Consider the following 26,422-nt stretch of genomic DNA (forward strand, 5'->3'; position numbering starts at 1 on the left):
TAGTTATTATGCATAAAGCAATCAAAACGTTCTCCTGATTACATGAGGTGCATTCGCGCAGTATGCATGACTTGAAAAATTCCTCTCATGTTATCCTGTTAGAGAAAACGCATCTTGATTCGCCGTATTTATCATTTGAACTTGACATACAAGGTAGAAGGTAGATAAAGTGGCATCCAAGGTGTACAGTGTACAATCGTGCAATATTGTTTTCATCAAACGTAATGTCTCCCGGGCAGATAACTCGAACTTATGGCGGCAAAAGTTTCCCGCTCAGTCTACCAAGCCTTCTGAAAGGAGAGAAAGAAACTTAATGTTTCAGGGTCAGTTTGAAAAAAAAAATTAACTGTGGTTTAACTACATCTGAACCTGGTTAGAGAGCGAACGCTGGGGTGTATCGCGCCAGTAGACGCGGCTGGGCGTTTGTTACGTTAAGTGCGTTCCGGACACTGGATATATAGGAAGCACGCCCACCCTTCCACCCTGGCAGGTGGCAGTCAAATTAATGGTTGATCGTGAGAGGCTGCTCACGCAATGAACATTGCGGCCTATTGCTGCAGTGCCGCATGTCTGCCACAACGTTGTCAGTGCTAATGCATGCAGCCCACATATCTCTCTCACCACCGCCACGTACGTCAAGAGACATCCACTGACCGAGGGAGCCAGTTATGCACCGTTCCTTTCTTCAAAATCACCGGAGTCTAGACCGGTGTCGACGCCAACTCTAATCAACACAATGAGCGCCGACGGCATATAAAACAAAGGCGAGAGCTTGGTTTCGGAGGCGGCTGAGTGACGTCATAGCGGTCACGTTGTTTCTCCTCGGTTCAATGTCAAACTCGCGGACACGGCGAAGAAGCTACGAAGGGGAGTAGTCAAGCTTGTGCTTTAAATATATTAGCTGCGGTTTAACTACTGCCGAATCTGGTTAAAGAGCGAAAGCTATGTTGTATTCGCGCCTGTAACGTTGAGTGCATTCCGCACACTGGAGGCAGCGCGCCCACCCTCTCAGGTGGCAGTTAATGGTTTATCGTGAGAGTTTGGTCACCCAATGAACGCTGCCGCCTGTTGCTGCAGTGCTGCGCGTCTGTCACAACGTGGTCAGCACTAATGCATGCAGCCAAAATCTGTCTTACCATAACCACGCTCCTCACAGCGCGTTTGAGGCGTCCACACCCAGGGAGCCAGTATGCTTCCTTTCCTCAAAATCAGTGGAGTCTAGAACGTTGTAAACGCCAACACCAATAATACAATGAACGTCGGCGGCCTATAGCTTCAGTGCCACGTTTTTGTTACAACGTTGTCAATGCCAACGCATGCAGCGCACATCTGTCACTACCGCCACGTAGCTTAAAGCGCGACTGGTGTCCACTGTCCCAGGGGGCAAGTTATGCGCCTTTCATTTTCTTTTTCATCAAAATCATCATCATTTTATTTTTTGAAACCAATACATCAAATCTTGATTGGAGCTTCTCTTTATCGTCTTTGGCACAGCTGCGGCTCGGCGACGTAACGTGGTTATGAAACACGCTAAACAAGCTACGGCAAAGGAGTAGTAAAGGTTTCGCCTAAAAACTCTGCGTTGATTGCAGAACGACTTCTTTTTCAGTGCCTTGGGGCTACTTCTTTGAATTTGTGCGCCAAACCCGTGGTAAGTCACGTTTTCTCAGCTATTTTTAAGTCGAGAGAAAGATAATTGGCAGAACGAACACAAGTGATTTTGGATACAGCGCTGAAGGTGAGCCAGTAATATTTGGAGAAAGTAAAATAAACACAAAAGGTGGACAAAATGGGGAATAAATAGGTGCGCGCGTTATAAGCGAAACAACTCGCCCAAATTGGTTGTCCATGCTTTGAAGTTGAGAGGGCAGTGAACTCTATCCGCTGTAGGAATCAAGTTTATATGTTTTAACTAACGTAAACTAGAAAGCGAATAAAGTACACTCATGTACGTTCTGTGTGCGCTTCCTTTCCTTTTGGTCCCTTGCTGTGGTTGTCAATTTTTTCTTTAGGATTGTGTTTTCTTTTATTAGCAGTTGTAAGTTTTGGCTTGTCCATTCTCTGTAGTTGATGTATGCACTGTGCACATGTTCTTCCGACTTTTAAAATTCCCTGGTATCTTATGCCGTGAAAGCACAATTAAATAAATAAAAACAACCTAAACAGCTCACCCTGTAGGCTGTTTGTGTTCATGTAGCTGCAAATCAATGAGCAGGGCTTGAAAACTGAGGGCGGTCACGCGAATTCACATATGAAGGAATTTGCAGGACGCCTTAGCTACGCCTTGAGGGTATGACGCGCCAGCGTTAACAAATATTTAATGCTTTGTTTTATTAGTTACTACATCTTTGTTATTGCACTCACTCATATGGATACATATGGACCCATATAGATACACCTGAAGCATTAGCACATTTCAAGGAAATGTTTATACAGACTGACTGGACAGATATTTTTGACATCTTAGATACGAACACACCATATGAAACATTTTTAGCCAGATTCCAAGCAATATATGCTGATTGTTTCCCACTTAAACCTTATTGCCAGCGTAGAAACGTTCGGAGCCCATGGATTACACGGGAGTTGATGAGGAAAATAAACCAGAACAAACTTTATCAACGTTTCATAGAAACACGTCATCCAGTAAGGTGGCGGGAATACAAAGCATTTCGTAATAAACTGAACAGCGAAAAAGATAAATCAATAAAGAACTACTACCACCGTATTTTTGACGTAAACTGTATACGGAAGAGCGACAAACTATGGAAGAAATTGAACAAATTATTAAACCCAACGAGCACCCCCCGCATTGAAAACCTTATCATAAATGACAAAGTGACCATGGAAAAAAAATGACGAAGTGACCTATTAATTAAGTAATTGATCATATTGCACCTTTGCTGTCACATATAATTAATCCAGCACTTTCAGAAGGTGTGTTCCCAAAGAACATGCAATAAGCGCGTGTTATCGTAATTCATAAGGGAGGTGACAGAAACAGCATAAATGACTACCGTCAAATTTTCATTCTACCAATATTTTCTAAAAGGACAGAAAAAACAATTAACATTCGAATAGACAGTTTTTCACAAAAACATAGTCTGTTAATTGAATTTCAGTTTGAATTCAGGAAAGGGCGTTGGACAGAAAGTGTTTGCTGAAACAAAAAGACATTATCTTAGAAAGTACAGAAAAAAACTAATGACTTTGGGAATCTATATAGATTTCAGCAAAGCCTTTGATCGTGTTAATCACAATCAATTAATATACAAGCTAGAAAAGTATGGTTTCCATGGTACGTGCACTCGATTAATCCGTTCGTACTTATCCTCACGCTCACAGTTCGTTGAAATAAATGACCATAAGTCACAAATCTGATCTATACAAAGTGGTGTACCAGAAGGCAGCATCCTAGCTTCCTTCCTTTTTCCATTTTACATAAATGATCTAGTGCTAATTGATATTTGTCCAAGTTTTAATCTACGCTGATGATTGCAACATATTTTTTAGTGAAAAAATTCCAACAGATATTCCACCACTCGCAAATTCAGTTTGTTTTCGGTTGCAGGAGTGGTCTGAGAATAACGCCCTCTTATTAAATGAATAAAAACAAAAAGTGTGTTGTTCCGTGCACCCGGTAAATGTGTGCAAATGCCTGAAAGCATTATCATTGGTCCATATAAAATTAATAGGGAGACATCTGTGAAAACACTTGAAGTTGTTTTCTCTGAACACATGCTTTGGAACGACCATGCCAAACATCTTTGCTCAAAAGCGCGAAACGTAGTTGGTATTCTCATCAAAAATCGCCATTTATGTTCTGTCAAAATTAAACAGCTTTTGTATAATTCCTTGCTTCATTCCGTGCCCAGCTACGGCACACTGGTGTGGGGAAACACCAGTGCACAAAATTTAAACAAGCTAATCTTACTACAAAAAAAAGCTGTCAGGGCAATAGAAAATATTCCATTCAACGCGCATACTAAACTTCTGTTATACAAATAGAAAATAATTAAAGCCGATAACATATACAAGTACAAACTAATAAAGAGTTACACTAGAGCGATACAGGGCAAATTAGATACACTCCTCACACTTGCTAATCTCCGCAAACAAGAATACGCATATTCTAACCGCCATAAACTGCCCTGGAAAGTTCCTGTCACGCGCACAAGTTATGGCTGCCAACGCATTGAATACGCACTCCCCCACACACTCAATGACTTCGCGAAGCAAGATATAGACATTACGGCAGTTAACAAAGCTGACACAGTGCAGTTGTTTGTTAACGACCTTTACTGTAACTACAGACACTAATCTTTTACACTTTCTTTTTCACTGTGATTTCTTTTTCCTTGTAAAATGAACAAAATATTCAACTGTTACAATGCTGTCATTGTTGCCAGGGTGGTTGGAGCTTTGTCAAGCGGTTACTGTGCAGCTTTTTCTCCTGCCCCCCTTTTTCGCCATGTATACTTTACTTTGGTCAAATAAAATTGAAATTGAAAATTGAATTGAAATAATACAGTGCATACATCAGTAGATATTCTAGTCTACGTGATACGCCACAAGACACGCAAGGCCGCCTTTGCCGAAGCCGAACGAACGTACATGGTCTGTCAAAAGTTCCCAAGCCACAGGGTCTGCTTTTGCGCAGTAGAGTCGAGCAGTTACGCCCCATCCCCCAGAGCTCTATATATCCGTACAGTGTAGGAGTAGTACCGTTCTAACCTCTGAGAACATTGATAGCTTCATCGGCGCCTTAGGCGCCAGGATATACCGATGACAAGCAGACCCCGTGGCCTGGGCACTTTCGACCAACCCTAATTGGCCTGGCAACCTAAGGGGCATGGCCTCGGTTCACAACTAATAACTTCAATTTTCTTTTCAGCGTAAATAAATTACTTTTCATCATTTTTGATCATAATGACATTTCAGTTATGCTACCACTTGAGAGGCAGAGTTTATGTCAAGGTTTAGTCATTTTCATGGAAATGCTTAATGTGTGACGTCAGAACCCCCTCGACTAGTCCTGAATTAGGATACCAGCACGCGGTTTTTCCTAAGCACGTCTGATCTAACGCTGTCGCGTTAATATTTGTGTCATTTTTGCTTTCACGAGAGCTGCTGGAGCTACGGCAGCACCAAAGGGGAAGGGAAACGCATTACCGCACACTTCATACTAAAGCCACTGCCGCAATGACCAGATCGGTCTGATACGGCGAGCTCAGCTGACGGCAGCGTCCAACGGAGCCCTGGAATAGGGGCAACCGACCGTTGCGAAGATGAACTCATCTGAACCGCATAAAAGCACTTGCGCTAGAGCTCAATAAAGTTATCCTATCCTATCCTACTATAGCCCAAACGGCGACTTCGAATAGGTGAAGTTCTTTCTTGGAAGCAAATCATGAAGACCAATAAGGATAGCAGCCCTTGTCTCCACGACCCCATCCCCTCCCCCAAAACCTGTCACTAAAAAAATGAAAAGCGAATAGCCAGCGCTCTTGTCGTCTCCTGTCTCCCTTTTGTCTTGCTTTTTGCGCTCTTTAAGCATGAACCCGTACCAACTGGCCCAGTTTTTTGTTCTCATGAAAAAACAAAATACGCTCAGATAGTAAATCTTTCATCATCTTGAACGCAAAAAGCATTTCCGAAGAAATAAATAGTAAACATTAACTTGAATGATTTTATTTGATTTTATTTGGTTGTGCGCATGTAGCGTGCGCTGCGCGCGAGCAGATGTAACTCCACGATCCTAACGCCTGAATTTTTTTACTATGGTTCTGTTACTGTGAAACAGCCGGACATCCTCACCGCCTTGGCAAAAGCTTTTCAGGTGAGTGCAAATCGGCAGTCGACCTCGACATTCGTCCACCACTGCTTGCATGCATTTATAGTTTTGTGTGATAGAGGACTATCGCTTCTATGGCATGAAAACTGTTAGCACAAGTGATAGCATGTATTTGGCATAGAAATGTGATGGACTGTGAAACAAAACTTGCTGGAACTCAACCTTCGTGTTGTTCATTTCTTCGTGTGTTCTGGTTCCCTGCTGCGCCGCAGTCTCGCTGCGTCATAATTAATACCGCTGCAAAATCTGCGTCTTGCTCCAAGCCGTTTGTGTGAGCAAATTTGAGCGAACGGAGTCCCTTTTGATCAGAAAAATCGAGTGAAAAGCGAAGCTGATCGAAAGGTAGTAATGTATCTAACAATAGCTCGTTGTTCGTGCCAGCAGTGCCGGGGACCTTGCACAATATATTACTGGCAACGAACATTCAAAGCGGACCTCTGCAATTCTGCTGAGAATGTGGTCACGGGTTCCAACCGCGGCCGCAGCGTCTGCATTTTGAGGCGGCAAAATACCAAAACCGTGTACGCGTGCCCTCACCCGCCGCGATGGCTCAGTGGTTAGGATGCTCCGCTACTGATCCGGAGTATCCGGGTTCGCACCCGACCGCGGCGGTAGCGTCTTTATGGAGGCGAAATGCAAAGGCGCTCCTGTGCTGTACGATGACAGTGCACGTTAAAGATCCCCAGGTGGTCGAAATTATTCCAGAGCCCTCCACTACGGCACCTCTTTCTTCCTTTCTTCTTTCACTCTCTCCTTTATCCCTTCCCTTACGGCTTGGTTCAGGTGTCCGCCGATATGTGAGACAGATACTGCGCCATTTCCTTTCCCTCAAAATAGTAATAATAATAATTGGTTTTTGGGTAAAGGAAATGGCGCAGTATCTGTCTCATATATCGTTGGACACCTGAACCGCACCGTAAGGGAAGGGATAAAGGAGGGAGTGAAAGAAGAAAGGAAGAAGGAGGTGCCGTAGTGGAGGGCTCCGGAATAATTTCGACCACCTGGGGATCTTTAACGTGCACTGACATCGCACAGCACACGGGCGCCTTGGCGTTTTCCCCTCAAATCCAATTTTCATTTTCACGCGTGCCGTCTGATTTCTCACCCAGTGTGTTTGTTCCTGAAACTATGGCTTTTCCTTTTCTTTCGTGTGCGTCTTGGACGAAAGAAGCACAAGTGCGTCCAATGTTGCACTCAGTTTGCAGATAAGAACTGTATGAGTTTTCATTTCTGCTTACTTGGGATAAACATCAGATGTGCACTATTCTTGCACTGGCAAAACATTTCGATAAAAGGTAGTAAGTACGCCCTTACTGATGCTTATGGAGAAATCATTACTGGGATTTTCGTGTTATCTGCCATTTTGTATTGCGCCGACCTCTGAATATGAAATGCCTGTTCTTTCGTAGTGCCTGTTCAAAGGGTTGACGAACCTGAATTCCGTGGCTGCTCTGGCCATTATCGTGGAGGTTATAAAAATCGTCTTCCCCCAAGCTCCCTGTGAGTAGATAAACTCTGTGCAAAAATCAAACACTCTGAAATACGACTTTTTACCTAGTCCCACCATATGTAATCAAAATAATATGAAATAAATTCTCACGATTGGTGGAATCGCCACTTATCTAAAGTTGAATTGTCCGTATTCTTTGGAAAAACTACGAATACTGAAGATTTGTAGGTGCAAACCAATCCAACAATAGCGATGATACTTTAGCATTCAGACTGTGGCTTATTTCTTAGGCATGAGACGGAAGTTTTAATGAACTAGTATTGCTTTTAATTGCGAGCCGCTCCGAGAACTTTAATTACCATATACTGTGTGAACCATTACCTTTATCTTTGACATGGTTTATACAAGCGTGAAAAAAACAGGGAACAAATTTCACTTGCCGTGTTTCTAAACACAATGCATTCCAGAGTGTACACTGACTCAGGAAGTTGATGTCCGGAATAGGCCTTTCTAAATGAACAATACTGGCAGATCATAACATATACTGCACTTTCATTAGTTGAGTTGCTTTGTGATACAACAGCTATGGCAGTCCTTCAGTCGACACAAGCAAGACACTGGTACTAATTGCCACGCCCTTTTACTAAAAAAACGAAAACATGCAGCCTAGTTCAGTGTTGCTTTTTGTTGGGCTAATTCGTATTCTGTTTCTGCCGTGTTGCTTACTGTCCGTCCTCGCCTTTGTGCTCTGGCAAAGCTAGCAAAGATAGTTCATAATAGCTAAGATTCGCAGTCACTCATCGGCTCTTCATAAGCCATAAATAGCAGAAACTCACATTCGGCGGGTCGCTTTTATATACTGCCCTTCGTTCTCGCGTTTCATTTCTTCCCAAATGAGAGGGGGGGGTTAAAATCGGGCGGTATTTATCAAAATCAGGTACATATCAGAATATTGAGCAAATATATTAATAGGTAGGGTTTTTTATTCATTTTTTAGCAGACAAGGGCAACTTATTGTATGCGCTCGCAGTTGTTCAAGACACAGCTAGGTTGCTCTATATTTTGCTGAATATTTCACGAACATAGAAAGGACAGGGTGCACAAAAAGAAACCTGTTCATCAAATATTATATTATTTTCTAATTACAATTAAATCGCCACGTAAGCTGTCGATCGCCCAATGCGGCACTTCGCGTGCATGCAATCCCTGCCTAGCTTCTAAACTGCGAAAACTCATTAAACATCATATAGATTATTTTAAACGTACAAGTGCCGTAGGCCAGGAGGTCGCTAGAGGGGATAACACCTTATACATGATGCCGGATAAATGCATCGTCAATACCCGTGTTCTGGCCATTCGCTTCTGAAAGGTAGTTGCCGATATTACCTTCAAATTAAGACACCTAGTGAATAAAAACATTGAAAGAGGTATAAGGCCCCACTTGAACGAAAACTATTCTGGAATACGCTTAGGATCAGAGGTAATTTATGCGTGGTGTCTACAGCGTCATTCAGAAAAACGCACGTTCTCTCCACCCTTTCATTTACACTTGTCTTAACGAGAAACTCATTCCCTTTTCTCTTTTTTGTTGTCTGAAATGGGGTTTTTCGGGGTGAAATTCGGTTTTGCTCGATATTTTATAAATGGTTTCAGGATGCAGTAATCGAGTAAAGCAGAATTTTATCCTAATAACGAAGGTATTTATTTATATAATGGTGTGTCGCTATTATCTGTTCCAGCTTTCTCTGGGAACCTAAGCACATTTTGCATTGTGAACCCATCGCCTACATGCGTGTCAATCATTCCCACATCCGCTGTTTGCGGGCAAGCAATCCCTGTCACTCTACCCGGTAACCTCAACCTTGGTCCGGTGAGCTTGCTCTTTTTGTTTTTGTTGAATGTGGCGTTATGAACTGGTGGGCGTGGAATTAAGTTACAGCATTAAAATAGCAGTCCTCTAACCTCATGCTTTTCGTGTTGCGTATGGAAAGCCCTGATCAGAGTCTTAAAATCAACTAATGATGTTTATAGAAAATAGATGAATTTACGCATGGCCGTAGTCGTATTATTCAGCACTGTCCTGACTATGCCGTGGCATTCCTAGTACTTTTTTAGCTATTGGACAGGCAAGGGGATTGAAAAAGCAGTGCCTGGTTTGAAGCCCTGCATTTGAAGAGCAGGAACAAGGTAGATGAAGGGATAATAGAAAACGAATGAAAGTTCAATTCGCAGCACTGGATTTATGACGACAGAGGACGTTCCGCGCTCAGAGTATAGTCTGACTCTCCGCTTTTTGTATGTTGAATGTTATAAGAATACGCAGATGGCTGTTCTAACCGACGAAGCTTACCGCTAAAGTCCCGGATACTTGCCTTCCAAAAGGGGATGCAGAGCCGAACCTAACCGCATAAGAATGCTATTAATATTGCGCAGCGGAAGCATTCCGAGAAGATTGCAGTGAAGAATGGGTTCCACGCTGTTATTCTATGTGCAAAGAAGCGGACACGTGTCCGTTTCCTGAAGAATTTAGTTTGAAATTTCAGAAAATATCTAGAGAATGTCTTTGTCCAATGCACGGAGTCCCGTTAATAGACAAAAAAATATATATCACACGGAGTTTTCCAACCGTACAGTACTTTCTCCGCCACTTCGCAGCGCTGGAAAAAAATTCCTCTACCGCAGATCCCGGCAAAGCCCTACGCCACACCAGTCGTTAATCGAGTCGTGCGCAAGCTGCTTCAGTCGCTTCAAATCTTTCGCTTTCACGGGGTGGGGCACAATGGTCGTTTGCGGTTTTAAACAGTACCTTCGGCAAAACATAGGTTAGAGTTCAATTCTGGGTACATAGCTTTTCTGCACTCTCAAGTTTATAGTTTCCATTTTCAATCTCAAGTTTGACCTGAAAGGCTTTGGAGGATATTCTGAGAATCAGCGGTAAAATAGTATTTTCTTGTCTTAACATGAAAACAATGGTCACTGTGGAACAAAAACCTTAATGCAAACGCACAGGTGAAAAACAAATACAAATTGATTCCTTTGTCACTACTAGGATATGTATTGTTATAAACTGTATTCTTAGCGAAATCAACTGATCCACGTGACCCTCTCTCATGGGTGTCTCCTGCGTGGAGTTTCAAGCGGAGCGTGCAGGAAAAATAACACAAACACTCGCCATGAGCACTACCGCAGTCCTTAGCTTCCGGGTCACGAAACGGCTGCGTGACGCTATTGGAGAGGTTCATAAGCTGCCCACTGCTACCGCATGGTGGCGCCACCGTCTGCCAAAGTGCATCGTCCGAGGAGCTTGGCGCTTTCGCGACCAAAAAAGAATCCGATCGGCTAATAATATGATGGTGAAATTGGACGCTTGCCGTACCTTAGCGCATTCAGATAATGCACTTTTCATGTGTTGAACCATGGCGAGCACATATTACGTGTCGGTATGCTGTTCCATCTTCCGGAATTGTTTAAATATAAAAATAGCATTATGTGATTATTTTACTTTCTTCTCTCTGTACAATTTACTCACTTGCTTTTTTTTGCAAAACGTAGATGTAAATATTGTTAGAATAAGACTCTGTCGTCCCTGTATGCCATGAATACAGGGGCTTGAACATTTCTTCCACGGCTACATGAAGATATAGAAATTGTATGAACACATTTATGCCGCAAATGTATGCTCCAGAGAAGCATTCGTACGTCATTGGTGTGGTCCTCGTCTTTCCTGCAATTCTCTCTAAACACTCAATTCTACAGCACATTGTTACGTAAGCTAAAAAGAGGGTCGCTTGAAGTTACGAATGGTTATATGCACACATTTCCCGAAATATATTGGCAGGCGGAGTGTTCTGAGGTAGCTTGATGTAGAGTCGGTAATTGCTACAATAAGGAACAGCTGGCGCCACTCTTACGTTATTTTCTTAAAGTGCACTTCATTAACAGAGGGAATGCCGGGAAAACGAGATTTCTAGTTTCATTTTCTAGTGCTGAGCCTAGAACGTGGATTCATCCTCTGAAACGACACGTGCGTCACGATGCTCTTCTCTGCGCCCAGATGAGTTTATTTTAGCAATGCGTATTTTACAAATTCTCAGCTGACTATATTCAGTGAAGGATTCTTGTTAGTGTGAAAAGAGCAAACACTTTCCGTTAGCTAACTGCGCCACGTGCAGATGACCGCAAATCCTTTCATAGTATAGAAGTAACAAAAATCTTTAATGTTATACAGTTTTAAGCGCAAAGCAAGACATTTATTTGCGCAATCTGCACTTCACTGCGCGACCTACCGACATATGTATTAAGGATCAGACGATGTCAATAGGCAGCCAGGGGAACTAGCTTTTTCTCTTCTCCCATGTTCTGAAAACTTCACGCGGCTTATGTGGATAGTACGTCGCTTTTTACATGTCCTGATCTAATTTGCAGGATAACCTAAAGATATTTATGAAGCTGAGTGGAGAGAGCTGTGTAACACTTGGTATGGGCATCCTCTGGAATGTTGCAACTTTCACTTTATGTTCAAAACTCACGAAATTCTTATTAGGGGTTACTTTGCGACTCATGATTTGAGGAACCTGGACCAGAAAAAAAAAAAACGTCGTGGACCCAGGAGCTTGAGGTAGAAGGAATAAAAGAGAAGTACTGCACACCTTACAGCTTGTTCCCTCAAACACGTGGTCTAGCTGATCATGGGAGTGGTACACTCCTTGCGAGATGCTGGAGACGGGACTAATCCCAATATTGCGGTCGCCTATGCTTGCCTGGACAGGTACTGAACCGTAGGGATCTTTTTATCTTCAAATGCATAAAGCCGACCTCAAAGAATCTAGGCGCAAAAAACACGCATATCCAGCGCGTTGACCAAGCTTCATGACGAGAAAACTGCCCGCTCGGCATACCATGCTCAATACAAAGCCCACCTGGAAGGAACCCGACGATTACGTGACGGGGAGAGAAATAAATTTTATTCACACGCGTCAAAAATGACGTTGGAGAAGGCTTTAGCCTAAAACCCCATTCACACCCCTAAGCGTCGCAGGAATCGCTTGGGACTGGGCGGCGGTCAGGGCGAGACCGATGGCTCTGCGTTGCTCTTCTGCTTCGTGGTTGGGTAATAAGGTCCTCCAGGATTCTAGATTTCTATATGGGTCGTTATAGGAAGGGCAGGTCCACAGCATGTGGACTATGTCTGCAATGCTATTAAGTGAGTACATCTAGGATTAAACACTTGTCATTTACAATACAATTGAGGCTTTGGAAACACCCCAATATACAATTTTCTCTACATGATTCCCACTTTTCTGCTGCGCTGTTTATCCGCAGCTGAATAGCTCTTACGACCGAACTTATAATTAGAAAGGATTTCCTGGAATGTTCTCAGTACGTCACCCTAGAGGGGTTCCTCGCATGAAGGAGGCGCTTGAGCAGCGATCGACCGGAAAGTGAGCCCTTGGGCGGTCGCTTGTGCATTCTCGTTCCCCCACAGGTCGTGATGAGCTGAGAACCAGATCAGTGAGATTTGCTCTGCTGGTATTTTCCCTTCTGTCAGAATTTTGGCGGCTGCAGCAGAGATTGTGCCGATATGATATTTTCGAATAGGTGCCTCAGAGCCGCTATCGACCTCGTACCGTTTTGTTTTATTGTTAGAGCATTGGCATTTTATGCCTCAGTTGCACTTGTGTTTTTACCGGTGCAGCATGAGACCGGGTCTCCACTCTCACGAACCACTACCGCTGTGTGTGCTGGCTTGCTATCGTATTCAGCAGCGTCCGTGTAGAGCACAGACGAACTACCTGCAAATTTTGCCTGTGGGGCCACAGGCCTATCTTTGTGCCTGCCTTCTTGAGAACTCGAGCGTAGAATTGAGCAGTAGAATTGGAAACAACATCTATACGGCAGAAACGTAGAAATCCTTTTCTTAGGCCAGTCAACGTAAACATTCTCTTTAGGGAAAAAAGAAAGAAAGTAAAAATGATTTTCTTAGCCCAGCCAGCGTTAACATTCTCTCTAAGGCAGAAGGAAAAAATGTAGAAATCCTTTTCTTAGGCCAGTCAGGGTCAACGATGTTCACCACATGTGGAACAGTGAAAACAGATTTTGTTCTACGCAGAGGACCCTGATTTAAATCTGGTGGCAAGACTTGGACCCTGGCACACGCAGCTTACACGTCACTCGGTTGCCAATTCAATTGAATTGATTATTTATTTTGTACACTGAAATGCAGGAAATGGGCCTCGGACGAAGAGCTACGAGACTAGATTGGGCACAGTTAAAAGCTCTGTTAAAATCGCTTAAGAAGACTGGTGTTATTCTATATATGCCTGTGTCTGCGAGAAAATTTTGTGCGAGTGGTTAGCACTACATCTGCCACCACTTCACCTGATGTGGCCTGTTAGGTAGACTAGAACATTTCCTCAGTGCAGCCTATACACTTAATCCAGGAGAAGTTCCACATGTAGCTACCGCGCCGCTGTATAGGGGCTTCATAATGCGAAGAAAAAGGTATTAAGTATGAAATACTGGCTCTAGATTGTAGCGCTACATGTGTTCTAATAATTCCTGCGGCGCTGTTTGTCCCGTGGCGTAAATGACAGATTCCTAATAAGGTGCTTTCATGCTTGCTGATTCTTTTAATCCATTTCCAGTGCTTCAACCTCGGCTCACTTGTGTGCCCTGCAGGCTCCCATGTTACGGTAAGCCCAAATATAAACATCGTTATCAGCTTTGCATAGTTCAGCCTCCACTGATGTACTAGATTATAACCACCATTCTGATCTCTGCAAGAAACAGTTGTACCTACAAAGGAAGCAAACAGCGGGCAGCAGGTGAACAGATTTGTCGGAACGCGCATTTCCGTCTTGTTCTATAGTCCCGGTTTGTAATGAAAAAGCGATAAACTAGTTATGACGCGTACAGACCGTGAAACTTCACACTGAAGCAATTACGTGGTACGCATCACATGGAAGTGATGCGGAAAGCACCCGCATTGCGTATATAAAATTACGCAAAATTCATGGAAAGTATATGGATTTGCGCATGTTGTCCGTTTAATATAAACTCTATATTCCAGTTATTCAAATGCGTGACTCTCATGCAAAGTTTCGCTACAACTGAGGAGCAAGGTATTCTTAGGGCAAAGTGGCTTAAGGTACATGACTTTGAAGTTTTTGCGCGCGTTCGTCGACGAGGGCGTTCTCGAATGTATTGGCGTCAAGAAGGTTATCTGTCAGTTATGGTTTTCGAACAGCGTATTTCAGTGCGGTCTCATCCATGCGGCTACGTGCCTGTGGGGGTAGAAAGCGGAATCGCCACAATTTTACAGGTGGCTTTCCTTGCGGCAACGTTTTTCTTATAGAGCTTAATTTTAAAGAAAGTTTCGTAGATCAGGAGTAATAGTTCCAGCGCTGCAGCGCTCTATGTCCGGTACTAAGAAGACCGTTCTGAAAGGAAATATTAAACCGATACGGTGGTAACATTGATGTTGGTCTGTATTATTAGAGCAGCGGGCTCAAAAGGCAAAGACGCAACCTCTATTGGACGCGTACCTGTTTTAATGTAAATAAAGCGCTACTGGTATCAGCGCCGCCACTCATTACAAATAGAGAAATACCGGATCGTCAAGGCAGCTTCTTGCTGCGGGTTCCTCAGACTAGTCTGCAGCGCCATTTGCTTCTAAACGATGACAACGTTGTGTTGCTCGCTCATGAAGTAGAAGGCTGTAGTTGTCCTACAATAAAAGGTTATTTTCCTACTTAAACAGAAGCACAGCAAGAAATAGCTGCAGAGCTACATTTTTTAATCATTTATTAGTGCATTATGCGAAGTACGCAATATTGTGTTTTGCAATGCACTTATAAACGAGCTAAAGATTTTAACTCTACGCACTATTGCGCTAAGGAATGAATATCATCAGAGATGTGGCCCTCAATCCAAGTCAGTATAGCACGGATTAAGAACAGATGTTCTATGCTATTTTGCGACACTTATCATTAGCTCTTGCCTTGAATGGCAGTTTTGATTTTAAAACAGTGCCACATGTTGCAATATCACCCAGCGTGTCATTTTAGTAGCTCATGAAACGAGAATACATGCGAAAGTTTTCTTTTATTTGGCACTTATCTATATTTTAGGCGGTCAATTAGACGGCATAATTTCTCTTGTCGAAGATTCGTCTGTAGCGGCGTTTACATGAGTGCGACAGTGCGTTGATTTGACTCTACGGTTTATTGAATTGATATAAAAGAGATAAAGAACGAATGCGAGCGTGTCGCGTTAACCCGCAATGCTTTTAAATAGAGAACAAATAGTCGACCTCCTAAGTGCATGTAAACAGGCAGCGCGTGGCCAATAGGACTCTAGAATGCGTTCGCATACGGAAACAGGCGAGATTGTGGTGCACAAGAATTATATTTTGACCTAATTGGGAAATACGCTTTAAAATCTTCCATTTGTGGTGGCCGCTTAGCGGAGGCTTGCCGAAGGCAGTGCTGCCTGGATGCGCCCAATAAAAGCTGCCAACAATTTTTACCGTTAACATCGGAAGAGCGTGTAATATAACTTTTTATTCTTATACATACAACTTATCTGTCGCACTTCTACATACATTATTTTTGTTTTCGCTCTTGCTTCACTGATTTCGCTGCCAGGCCACTGCGCATTTACCAATATTCTCAAAGTTTTGTAACTCGACAACAGATTACGTTACAGACTCCGGTGTCGCAACAACTCGTATTTCCTAAGAATTTTTGGCCTAGTCAGACCGCCGCTTTTAATCATCGTCATCATCAGCCTGACTGCACCCACTGAAGGGCAAAGGCCCCTCGCATCTCTCTCCAATTAACCATGTCCTTTGTCAGCTGTGCCTACCCTATGCTTTTAATACATGGCCCCTATGCAAACTACCGCTCCTCCTAATAGCAAAAAGCTGTGGTCGGTGCACGCACGCTGTAAGGAGACGCAGCTGGCGGACTGGCGTTCTGACCTTAGACCCCCCGTTGATGGATAGGAAGCGGCTGCGCATAAGATGACTGTGGGTCAACCATCCTTGGCGTGCAGTGCAGGTGCCAACAGCGTTCCGACAGACATGATGCTTTATGTATCAACTGCGACACAGATGTCAAAGAAGTATGCTAGAAAATACGAAGCGCTGCAGACGCTTCAAGAAATAAGGCGCTACAAAACACACGAGACGAGACAGGACGACGATACAGGCACCATGCAGGGTTAGTTACTCTGTTTTTTATTTGTTTGTTTATCAGGTTTAACATCCCAAAGCCACTCAGGCTATGAGGGACGCCGCAGTGAAGGGATCCGGAAATTTCGACCACCTGGGGTGGTTCAACGTGCGCTGGCATCGCACAGTGTACGAGCCTCCAGAATTCCGCCTCCATCGAAACTGGATGACTCGGGATCGAATCCGCGTCTTTCGGGCCAGCAGCGAAGCGCCGTAACCACTGAGCCACCGCGGCTGCTTTGGGCTCGTTCTCTTCCTCCTTTTAGTCCCTTAATTCATCTTCCCTAGTGAAGGGTAGCCAACCGGAACCCCTTTCTGGTTAACATCCCTGCTTTTCTCTCCTCCTCTTTATCTATCTATCTTTTCGGGCTGGTTGGATATGCATGTTGCACTTCTGGACATCCTGTCCTGTCTCTTCTCTGCCTGGTCTGTGTCTCAAGACATCCTTCTTCCTGTGTCGTCTCGTGTGTCTTGTAGCGCTGTATTTCTTGAAGAAGTGTACCATGCAATCTAATTGACCTAGCAGCAAACGCTGCTGGAGACGCATTCACGAAAATGCAGCTTGCGCGAACTGCGCTTTTGCGACTGAAGGATGCCCCAGCAGCATACGGTTCGGTGTTTCTAGTAGAGCATTGGATTGATTTTAGGTGCATTCTATATTGAAATTGGATTCTATATGAGCATTGGATTGATGTTAGGTGCATTCTATATTGAAATTGCAAAGCAACTTTGTTATCCGGTTACAGTCTTATTTATTGGAGGAAGCAAAAGATAGGTACTCGATATGTCTTTCTTCGAGGCAACACTTGCGTTCTGGTTAACTTGCTGCAGTGATTTTTTTTCAAACAATTCTGTTTCCTTTTCATTGCAGGACACACTGGTTGCGAACTTCATCAAGACTTTGCAGGTAAAGTTTTGGCACTGGCAAATATCTGAAAGTATTCACTTAACCATTTATAACCATATGGCTTTAGGAACGAAATAAGTGTAATCTTCCTTACGGCTTCACGTCTGAAGTATTTTTTTGGCTGTAATGACAAGCCCAAACGTGGCATTGAAAGAGCATACAGTACTCTCAAGGGAGGACTCCGGTATTGTCCGAAAACTTCTAGCTAAGAGCAAAGTGATATTTGTTAAATTTGCCTTTCTCCAGCCCAACAAACTATAGTTATGGCAGTAGAGAGTGGAAAGAAATAAAACCAGCGGGTACAGGGAAAAAATCTAAGCCCTGGGAAAAAAGAACGATGCTGCAGGTGACAGTGCGGTGAGGTTGCGAGAATTATTAGAAAAACATACGAACGCGAGTTGTGTACCTAAATTAGCCACTGAAAACGACAATTCCGATCATAAAAGGTCATAAAATATAACTCCTCCGCTTTTTTTTTTTGCTAAGGCCGGGGTTGGGGGGAATGTTTGTTAAGTGAAAATCTCATGGTTCCGAAAATGAATATCTCTACAAAGTCCAAGTAAACGACCACTTTGAAACTCGAATTCGTGGCGTGAATGGTTAGTGGCTGAAAAATTCGGAGGAGGTAGTCAGAATAGAGAGTAATGCCTACAGTACAATTTATTTACAATATTGTTGTAGTTAATCCGACAAACCTCTGGGGCTGTTTCTCAGCAGAGAACTTAGAAGTTTACTAATCTGACGTCCAGAAAGTAATTTACATACCCCATTTTATATTGCGCTAAAACTACGACACAATAGAGAAGAACTCATAGAACAGGAAGAGCGTAATCGCTCGTCCTGTTCTATGTGTTCTTCTCTTTTCTGTCGCAGATTTAGCCCAATATATCATGGCTTACGTAGACAATCACCAACTAGCCCGACAACAGCTCTTGTTAAAACAAAATAATTTTAATAAAAGAGAGAGGCGGGGAGGAAGGCAATGTCTGATACATATAAATCCTTTTCATCGTATTAACTGGTAGTTCACTGTTAACGCACGAGTGAAATTGTTATTGCGTGTCGTTGGCGTGTACTGCGGATCTGTGTAGACCGGACGCACTGCTAGCACAACCGACAATGGTTGTGGTATGTAGAAACTGCAGGTAAATATGTCTAACCAATAAAAAGTAATTGATAACAAGGAAGAGCCATGAAATGTAAAATATCTAGGCCACCGTCAAATGTGGCGCCACTATTTTGAGTGTGAGCTGTATGAATATTCGAGTCCTACTAAGGGCAATTTGACCTTGCAATATAATGCGTTCTTTTTGTGCGCAAGACGGCGTGACAAAATGCTCGTCGGCCTGTCGGCCACGGAAATGAATATGTCATGTTACGTCATGTGATCTCATATGATGTCGCTGCGCAATGACTTCGATCCATGCGGACGGCGATCACTGGTTCTGGCGCTGCTCTGGCTGTATTAACTGAAGCTCTAAACCTCCTCAACTTGTGCATGTATTGAATCTCGGCGCTTTATGTAACAATACCGCTTGTTTGCAGTGCCTGCTGAAAACACTCATCAACACGAATCTCCAAACCCTGCAAAATTTGCTGGGCTGCATCATCTACAATCTGCTGGCTGGAATTGCTGCAAGCATTCCCCCGCCATTCAATATTCCTTTGCAAACCTTTGCCAATGCAGTCAAAATATTCTTCGGCTGTAAGTTGCAGACCTGTTCATATATACCACTTGGCATCGGTGTCTGAAAAGTGTTCTTCGCACACCTCAGAGTATTTTTTGGTTTAATATGATTTCACTTTCAGTTTTATGTTTATTCTATAACAACATATCAACTACATTTTCTCTCAGAAATCGTTTTAAATCGCTCATGAGATTCTAAAGTTAGTGCGCAAGAGACACACGGGTCTGTTGTTGTTGTTGTTGTTGTTGTTGTTGTTGTTGTTGTTGTTGTTGTTGTTGTTGTTGTTGTTGTTGTTGTTGTTGTTGTTGTTGTTGTTGTTGTTGTTGTTGTTGTTGTTGTTGTTGTTGTTGTTGTTGTTGTTGTTGTTGTTGTTGTTAGCCTATCAAAAGATGGCACATGCCCACACTGGGGGATCGGCCAAGAATCGGGTGGCCTGACAGCACTCTTCGCATTTTCATCTTCTTTTGCTTTCAGACGCAGTTTTCCAGGAGGCTTTAAAATTTACCCTTCTGTTTATGAACACTTTCAATTTTTCTAGCGAAATTATATACGCTTAGCATCAAGTATGCACTGCTATGCCGTTATCTGTGACAGCAACTGTCAGAGCCGCAATAACTACACGGTTCGTGGGAATTTTTGTGTCGGATTACCACCAGCCTCGCGTTTTTGCCACCCATGTCGCAGAGTGTCCCTAGCTTCCTCGATTAGGCTCTGCCAGAAATGGGAGTTATTATATATTCGCTTAATTACACCGCTTTTCAAGCCACCCCTTAACAAGAACGGACAGACTTTTGCATTACGGGACACTGAATATAAACTCAAGTTGCCCTGAATTGATATGATCCTGCATTGGAATGAAACTGAAGGTAGTTTTATTCAATAGAACAGTTTTTAAATCTAGAGAAACTAAAGGAAATGAATGTCTTCTCCGTAATCTCAAAGGATAGGCTGAATTACCTTTCTGTTCGAAGTAGTCATTGCTGAGTTCTTGACGACATGAACTCAAATTGATCGAGTGAGAGAAAAAAAATATTTCAGCTCTCGTTTCCGTAAACCATCAGCATGGCGGGAAAAAGCGCTGCAATGAAGTCTTATTACGGACAAAAATTGTGTTCAGTTCACCTGAGTGTGCCCTTAGATCCAAGAAAGTAGGTCCCTCGACAGCCACTGCCTTGGAAAAAAGAACATTTCAGCTTCCACTTAAAAAAATGAATCTTCACTGATCTCAACTTTATTCATCAATGAGACAGTGCGAAAAAAAACCTCTTTTAGGAGTTGTATTAGCACAGGTACAGCGCCATCCACGGAAGATTATGGTCACCGGCGCCAGAGTCCTCAATTTCCTGAAGGCAAAGACAGCTTCATTGTTTCCTATCCCTTTTGGAGGCGCTGTCGTGAGTCAGCCCGCTGAAGAGACACTAAACGACGATTTACGAGTTTTGCTCGTGCAGTTTTCCGACCAGAAATTTCGATCAATAAAGGTACAAGAGATCGTAAGCATCTACGTCACTATATAAGCTACACGGGCTGCCAGTATTCCATGCAACGTGAATTTGGGAAAAGCAATTGATGTTCACGGCATTCGAGAGCCCATCCCAGTTTGCGAATTCGACAGTCTACATTTATAAAAATTTCTGTCCCAAAACAATAATGAAATGAAGTTCTATGTGTAATATTCCTTCCTATGCATTCTTCACTGCATTTCGTAATTGGTTGTTGTAATTTGTAATATATGTTCCGAACTTCTAATAGTATCTTTCAGAAAGGAAAAGGGGCATTAAATTGAAACAAAACAAGAGGAAAAGTATGCCAGTTGGGCCGTATGGCTGGCGAGTCTTTACTGAGTAATGGTATAAAAAGAGCACTGCCTTTAAAGGCAGACAGAAGGGGAAGACATTGGTGATGAAAGCGTCGTCGACAGCTCTCAGGCAACGTATTCAAAGCACTTTACGCAGGCGCGCAAGTGCCGGCAAACGGAACGGCACTTTACAGTTCGTTCCAAGAGTGTCTTGATACGCACGCTACTCGGGCTGATGCCCTGTCAGACATTGTCTAGTCGTCCAAGTGACTGTCACTCATCTATGGCAAAATTACGTCTGATAAATACTTAATGACATTATTGTTTACTTTCCCAGAAATTGCGTATCTGATTAATCTACCAAAAGAGCAGACAAAAGGCAATGAAATTAATCGGAAATGCTTTAAAAAGCACAGTAATAACCCATGACGCACAAATGGGGCTTTGAAGTGAGGCCCCCTGCAGGTAACCTTTAGCCCATGTAACCCTCGCTGGGACCAATGTGGTATTTTCAACGCGGGCCCCAATCATTTTCAGTCGGCTGACCACATACGACCCAAAAGGTCCCACTCAGGACGGATGCAGGCAGCCCTTGTGTGTTGCTTACATTCGGCCTGCATTTTTTCATGTGCCTAGCCCAGCGAGCTTCCCCTTCTGTTTTCTTCTCAGTTAGCCCCTGCGAAATCGGTATGGGACCGATGCGAATTTAAAGGTGCAAGCCCAATCGAGGCCAGCCTACACGGTCCGCATAGGGCACCGATGTAGATCCTGTAGATGTCCCTACTCTGCCTTCACGGCATAATATAATGCACTAACTATTTTAATGTCCCCCTGTCCTAAGCAAGCCACACAAATTTTTTTCGTAAACTTGTGGGTAAGTGGACTGTGTGAGCCGCCAACAACGAGCCCGTGTTGCACCTTGTGCAACACAGGTGCTCCTTATTGTGTCGAGTTGCGCAGACAGCCCATTTTTGTGTTCTGGAGTACAATGCTGCTGCTATAACTTAGAGAAGCATGGGAAAGAGATTGCACGGGCGTACCAACTGGCTCCGGAGGAGAGTTGAAAGAGTCGTGGGAGGAGGGAGTCAAATAACAGACACGCGTCGCAAAAATTAGCTGCAATTTAACTACTGCTGAACCTGGTTAGAAAGCGAAAGCTGTAGTGTATCGGCAAAGTAGACGCGGCTTGGCGCCTGTAACGTCGAGTGCGTTCCGCTCACTGGATATGCAGCGCGCACCTTGCCACCCTGGTAGGTGGCAGTTAAATTAATGGTTGATCGCGAGAGGTTGGTCACCCAACAAACGCTGCGCCCTATTCTACCGCCCTCTACCGGCGAATCGAAACATCAAAGGTGCAGTGATACGACACGGTGGTGGACCATATATAGTAACGCCTATAGGCACACTTGACATCTGGCTCCCTTGAGGGTCAACCAGCAAATCACGGCGAAATCGGCTTTACCTAGTACCCTACATGAGATCAATGTCGAAAGCATATGAGAGCATATGGCAACATATGGGAGCATATAAGAGCATATGACACCACTAGAGGAACCTAGACGGGTTTCGTGTCGGCAGCCCGATTTGGGATACCAGAATTTGTTCAGCATAGAGCCCACACTTACCTGGCCTCTCCCTCAAGTACCCTACAAGGAACCAATTTAGGCGGCATTTGGGCGCTCCCGTTTTCCTGCCTCTCCTCGGCCTATGTGGGACTATCTGCGGGTTCGCTTGGGTAGCCCCGTTTGGGCTAGCAGAGATTTTTTCAGCATAGAGCCCGCATTGCATAGAGCCTCTGCACTCAAGTACCCTACGAAAAACCAACGTGTGCAGCAAATGGGCACGACCGTTTCTCAGCCCCGCCATGGGCTACATGGACATACAACAGCTTTGTGTGGCCAGCCCCATTTGGGCTAGCAGACGTTTCCGAGCATAGAACCGAGGTTGATGTTTCATCTCCCCTTAAGTACCCGACAAGACACCTATGTTGGGTACTGTCGAGACCGATGTCTGGTCGGGTAGCAACACCGATATAGGACTCAGGTAGAATCAACAGGGGCAAGCCCAATAGGGCTCGGCCACGTATTTCCAACATGGGGCCGATGTAGTGCTCCAGTGGTTTTCCAAGCCCCACATTCCCATGTGGGACCACTAGTGCCGCCAATTGTGTGCTATTTGAGAATTTTCAACTTATTATTTTTGTTTTTGCGCTTGAACACAAAGAAGTACAATGGTATCAGTTCCAAAGAGCATTCGAGGCTTATTCATTTATTTAAAATCAGGAGAAACTTTTCTTGAAAACCTTGTGCATAAAACTTGCCCTCCTTTGGGTGCAGAAAGACAAAAGATATTGAACTAAATATAGTTATAGTAAGCCTAAACTACTGCCGAGAGCTATGTTATTGCTTTAAAAATAAAACAAAAAAGCAATTCACCCTATTACGATCCTCATAATTGTAAACAAATCACTGAATTTTAATAGTAGGTATTTCATTTTTTGTGATACCTGTGAAGGAGAGTGAACATCTGTGCACGTACAGCAACGATAGCAGCGATATCTGGCTTTTTTTCACAACGAAGGAGTTGACATGGAGTACTATCGGAAAGCTTCAATGTACAGTGAAAAAACATTCTCGAGGTGCACATCACAGAGTCCGCTGAGAGAAGTCTGCTGGCGGCGTGAGCTCCTAGACGGACGGTGAATGCGCAATGTGCTGTAGAGATCTGTTTGCCTCAATTATTCCAGATGTTTTTCTTAAGATGCGCAGTTTTAAAAAATTATCTTTTGAAGTTACAAGAGCGAATTTTCGAAAAACCACTGTGAGCGGCGTAGCGCATCAAAATTCGGCTAAGACGCGCTAATAGGCTGTTTAAGTAATATAAAAAAGTAACTTTTTGCCTGTTACTGCATTTCTTTTATACATTTAGAGGTGCTAGGCTCACCGTAATACTAAATATAAGTTTTTTAGAATTACAAACAGGCAGTGGCGCTCAGCTCTGTGGCCCAAGAAGAACATGATGTTCGACAAGTTACGATCACTGAGGGGTTGCTTTGCTGCAATGGCTTTGCAATAACACGATTTCGACGTGATATAGGGCGAATTGGTTGGGCCACTGGGCCAAGAGTAACTGAGTTTTCGAAGTTAAGAAAGTGATATGCTTATTTTTTTCATTTGGCTACACTCCTATGAGTAATTTTTTTTCTTGTTATAGGGAATATTGTACCAGAGCAACTCATGCTTTTACGGATGTTGCAGTGGAGGGTTGTGACAAATTTCGAGCACCTGATGTTTTTTTAAACTGCTGAAATGGTTTACTACATTCGAGACAGTGCTAAATCACGCATTTGTGCTGCGCATTAGACGAAGATGAACGGGCCGTACCGCGGGACGGAGCGCTCCTGCTAGGCCAGCCGCGAGCAGAGAAGGGAACAGGCAGTTGACGATTATGCACGGGCCGGTACGATTTTATGGTACCCACTTGGTTACTATCCACCTGCATGTTAGTGCTTACGCACTAACAAGCAGGTGGATAGTAACCAAGTGGGTACCATAAAATCGTACTAACATGCAGTGACATCGCATAATCCTCCATCGAAAGGCTACCAGGATGGCCGGGGTCGAACTCAGGTGTTTCGGGTCAGCAGCCGCGCACCATAGCTACTAAGCTTGGTGTGAAGTCCGCAGAGGCGGCAAGATACAAAACATTAACCAGTAGTAGTCGGCAGGAGCATTTAGAGCTGCACGAAGTGCAAAGAAATAGAATATAATGAGAGTATAATTATAATAGAACTCGAATAGATTTAGAACAGTATTGAAATAGATTTGCAATAAGATTATATTGGAACTGGAATAGAAATATGGGAATTGGAAGATAATCGCAATGCTTCCGTATTATTTGCACGTAAGTTCTTTGAATAGCTCCGGTAATTTTTTTAACTATCCTGCCTCTAAGATATCAATATATTTGCGCAGCATTTTGCTTCCCCAAAGGATTAAATTTCAGTGCAGTAAAGGAAATCGAAGTGTACTGTCCCACGCGGCCACAAAAAGAAGCAGCATTCATTTGCTGTACACAGCCTTGGTGTTTTAAGTGCTTTCCAAGAATTTGGTATGAAAGCATGTTTGAACCTGTGTGAATTCTTGCAGATTTTTTTTTTATATGCTCAGCAATTTCTAAACAAACCTTTCGTTGGTGTGTTTTTCTGGAAGGAATATTTTCGGTCAGAAATTTTGGCCCGGAATAATACAGGCGCCTTCAAGAATGTTGATCATTTTTGAATGTCAATTAGTTGCCCACTTTTTATTTCAAAGCCAGCTTTTAGCAAGAACGAAAACACAATGAGCAAAATAACTAAATTGCGCGAGCGATTCTAAACACTGACTTTAGTTGCTCAAACTACTTTTAATTATGCGCCAAGTGCATCTTTGGTTTAAATCTTAACGTTATGATGAAACTAGGTCTCCATGCTGCACACAACAGTTTTAAGAATATCTACGATGTAGAAGTTGCAAGAAATGGATATTATTTCACAATATTCTCCTTTCAGGTGTGGTTAAATCATGTTTCTTACGAAGAAAGCGTTCCACTATTGAAATAATGTACTGATGAACTGATGGCGAACGCTTTTTAGGAGAATCATTAAAATTAACGAGTTGCAAGAATTGGTGGTTGTGCGCAGGAAAAATCGTGATTCCCTTAAATCTTCACCTTTTCGATGTTTTGAGGCTCTGCATCAGGGGATAACTGCACAATACAACTGCAAGAAGAAAGGCGAAGGCTAAGCCCCGTTTGCCCTTGATCCTGCAAGGGAACAGAAAAATAAACCTGCAGCCTATTACGTTGAATAATTCCCCAAATTGAACCTCACACCTAACGTCTTCCTCTTCCAGGTCCCTAAAGGAACTCGCCAACGTGCCGAGTCGGCTCATCGCAAGAAAGCTTTTAATCGTCGTCACTTCTGCACCAATGTTTATCCTGGCACAAGCAACAAAAAGTGCACAAAAGACAGTTCATCGCAAAAGCCATACAGGAAATATGCCAGCGGTGTAAAGTGTCATCAATATTGTCAAAAAAACATGCTTTGTTTGAGAAATCAACGTTTTCCGGTGTCTGTTTCCAACCATAGCAGCTTGTTTTCAGTTGCTCAGAAGGCCTGCCAATCGCACTTGATGTGTGGAATGAAGTAATGAGGATGGGAGGTGCTCATTACAATCCTCGGCACATGATGAACACTCTGAAGACTTTTTTTAAGTAACATTTTTCATCGCTCTGTCAGCGAGTCGTGTCCAATGAAGTGATGACACCGAATGCGTGGGGAGCTTCTTGCGTTGCCGTTATTCCTGCATAAAAGCAGTCCATAAATTTTGCCGGTAGTTCGAGGTAAAACAAGCCAAGGTCACCATACATCTGTCGGCAGCAGCTGCTCCAACAGCAGCCGCCAGTAGACGAGGTTCGAGGCGTGCGTTCTGCACGTTGTTTCGCACGCGTTCT

General features: G+C 43.4%; 2 protein-coding genes across 2 annotated transcripts in view; both read left to right on the forward strand.

Annotated features, from left to right (window-relative positions):
- LOC144101692 (uncharacterized) overlaps nucleotides 1–26,422 on the forward strand; it is a 228,278-nt gene that overhangs the window by 5,350 nt on the left and 196,506 nt on the right. The window lies entirely within an intron of this gene.
- Nucleotides 506–26,220, forward strand: LOC144101508 (uncharacterized). Its single transcript, XM_077634684.1, has 9 exons — nucleotides 506–515; nucleotides 1,593–1,651; nucleotides 5,804–5,839; nucleotides 7,264–7,354; nucleotides 9,044–9,174; nucleotides 13,949–13,996; nucleotides 17,408–17,443; nucleotides 18,989–19,148; nucleotides 25,822–26,220. The coding sequence occupies exons 1-9, from the start codon at nucleotides 506–508 to the stop codon at nucleotides 25,827–25,829; spliced, it is 579 nt and encodes a 192-aa protein (XP_077490810.1). The 3' UTR covers nucleotides 25,830–26,220.

Source organism: Amblyomma americanum, chromosome 8 (assembly GCF_052857255.1).
Source record: "Amblyomma americanum isolate KBUSLIRL-KWMA chromosome 8, ASM5285725v1, whole genome shotgun sequence".
Lineage (NCBI taxonomy): Eukaryota > Metazoa > Arthropoda > Arachnida > Ixodida > Ixodidae > Amblyomma > Amblyomma americanum.

Excerpts from the sequence above, each read along its gene's own strand:
- LOC144101508 (XM_077634684.1), top strand. Across the intron at positions 5,840-7,263 it reads CCTTGGCAAAAGCTTTTCAG|TGCCTGTTCAAAGGGTTGAC; the intron begins GTGAGTGCAAAT and ends GTTCTTTCGTAG. Across the intron at positions 9,175-13,948 it reads GTAACCTCAACCTTGGTCCG|TGCTTCAACCTCGGCTCACT; the intron begins GTGAGCTTGCTC and ends ATCCATTTCCAG.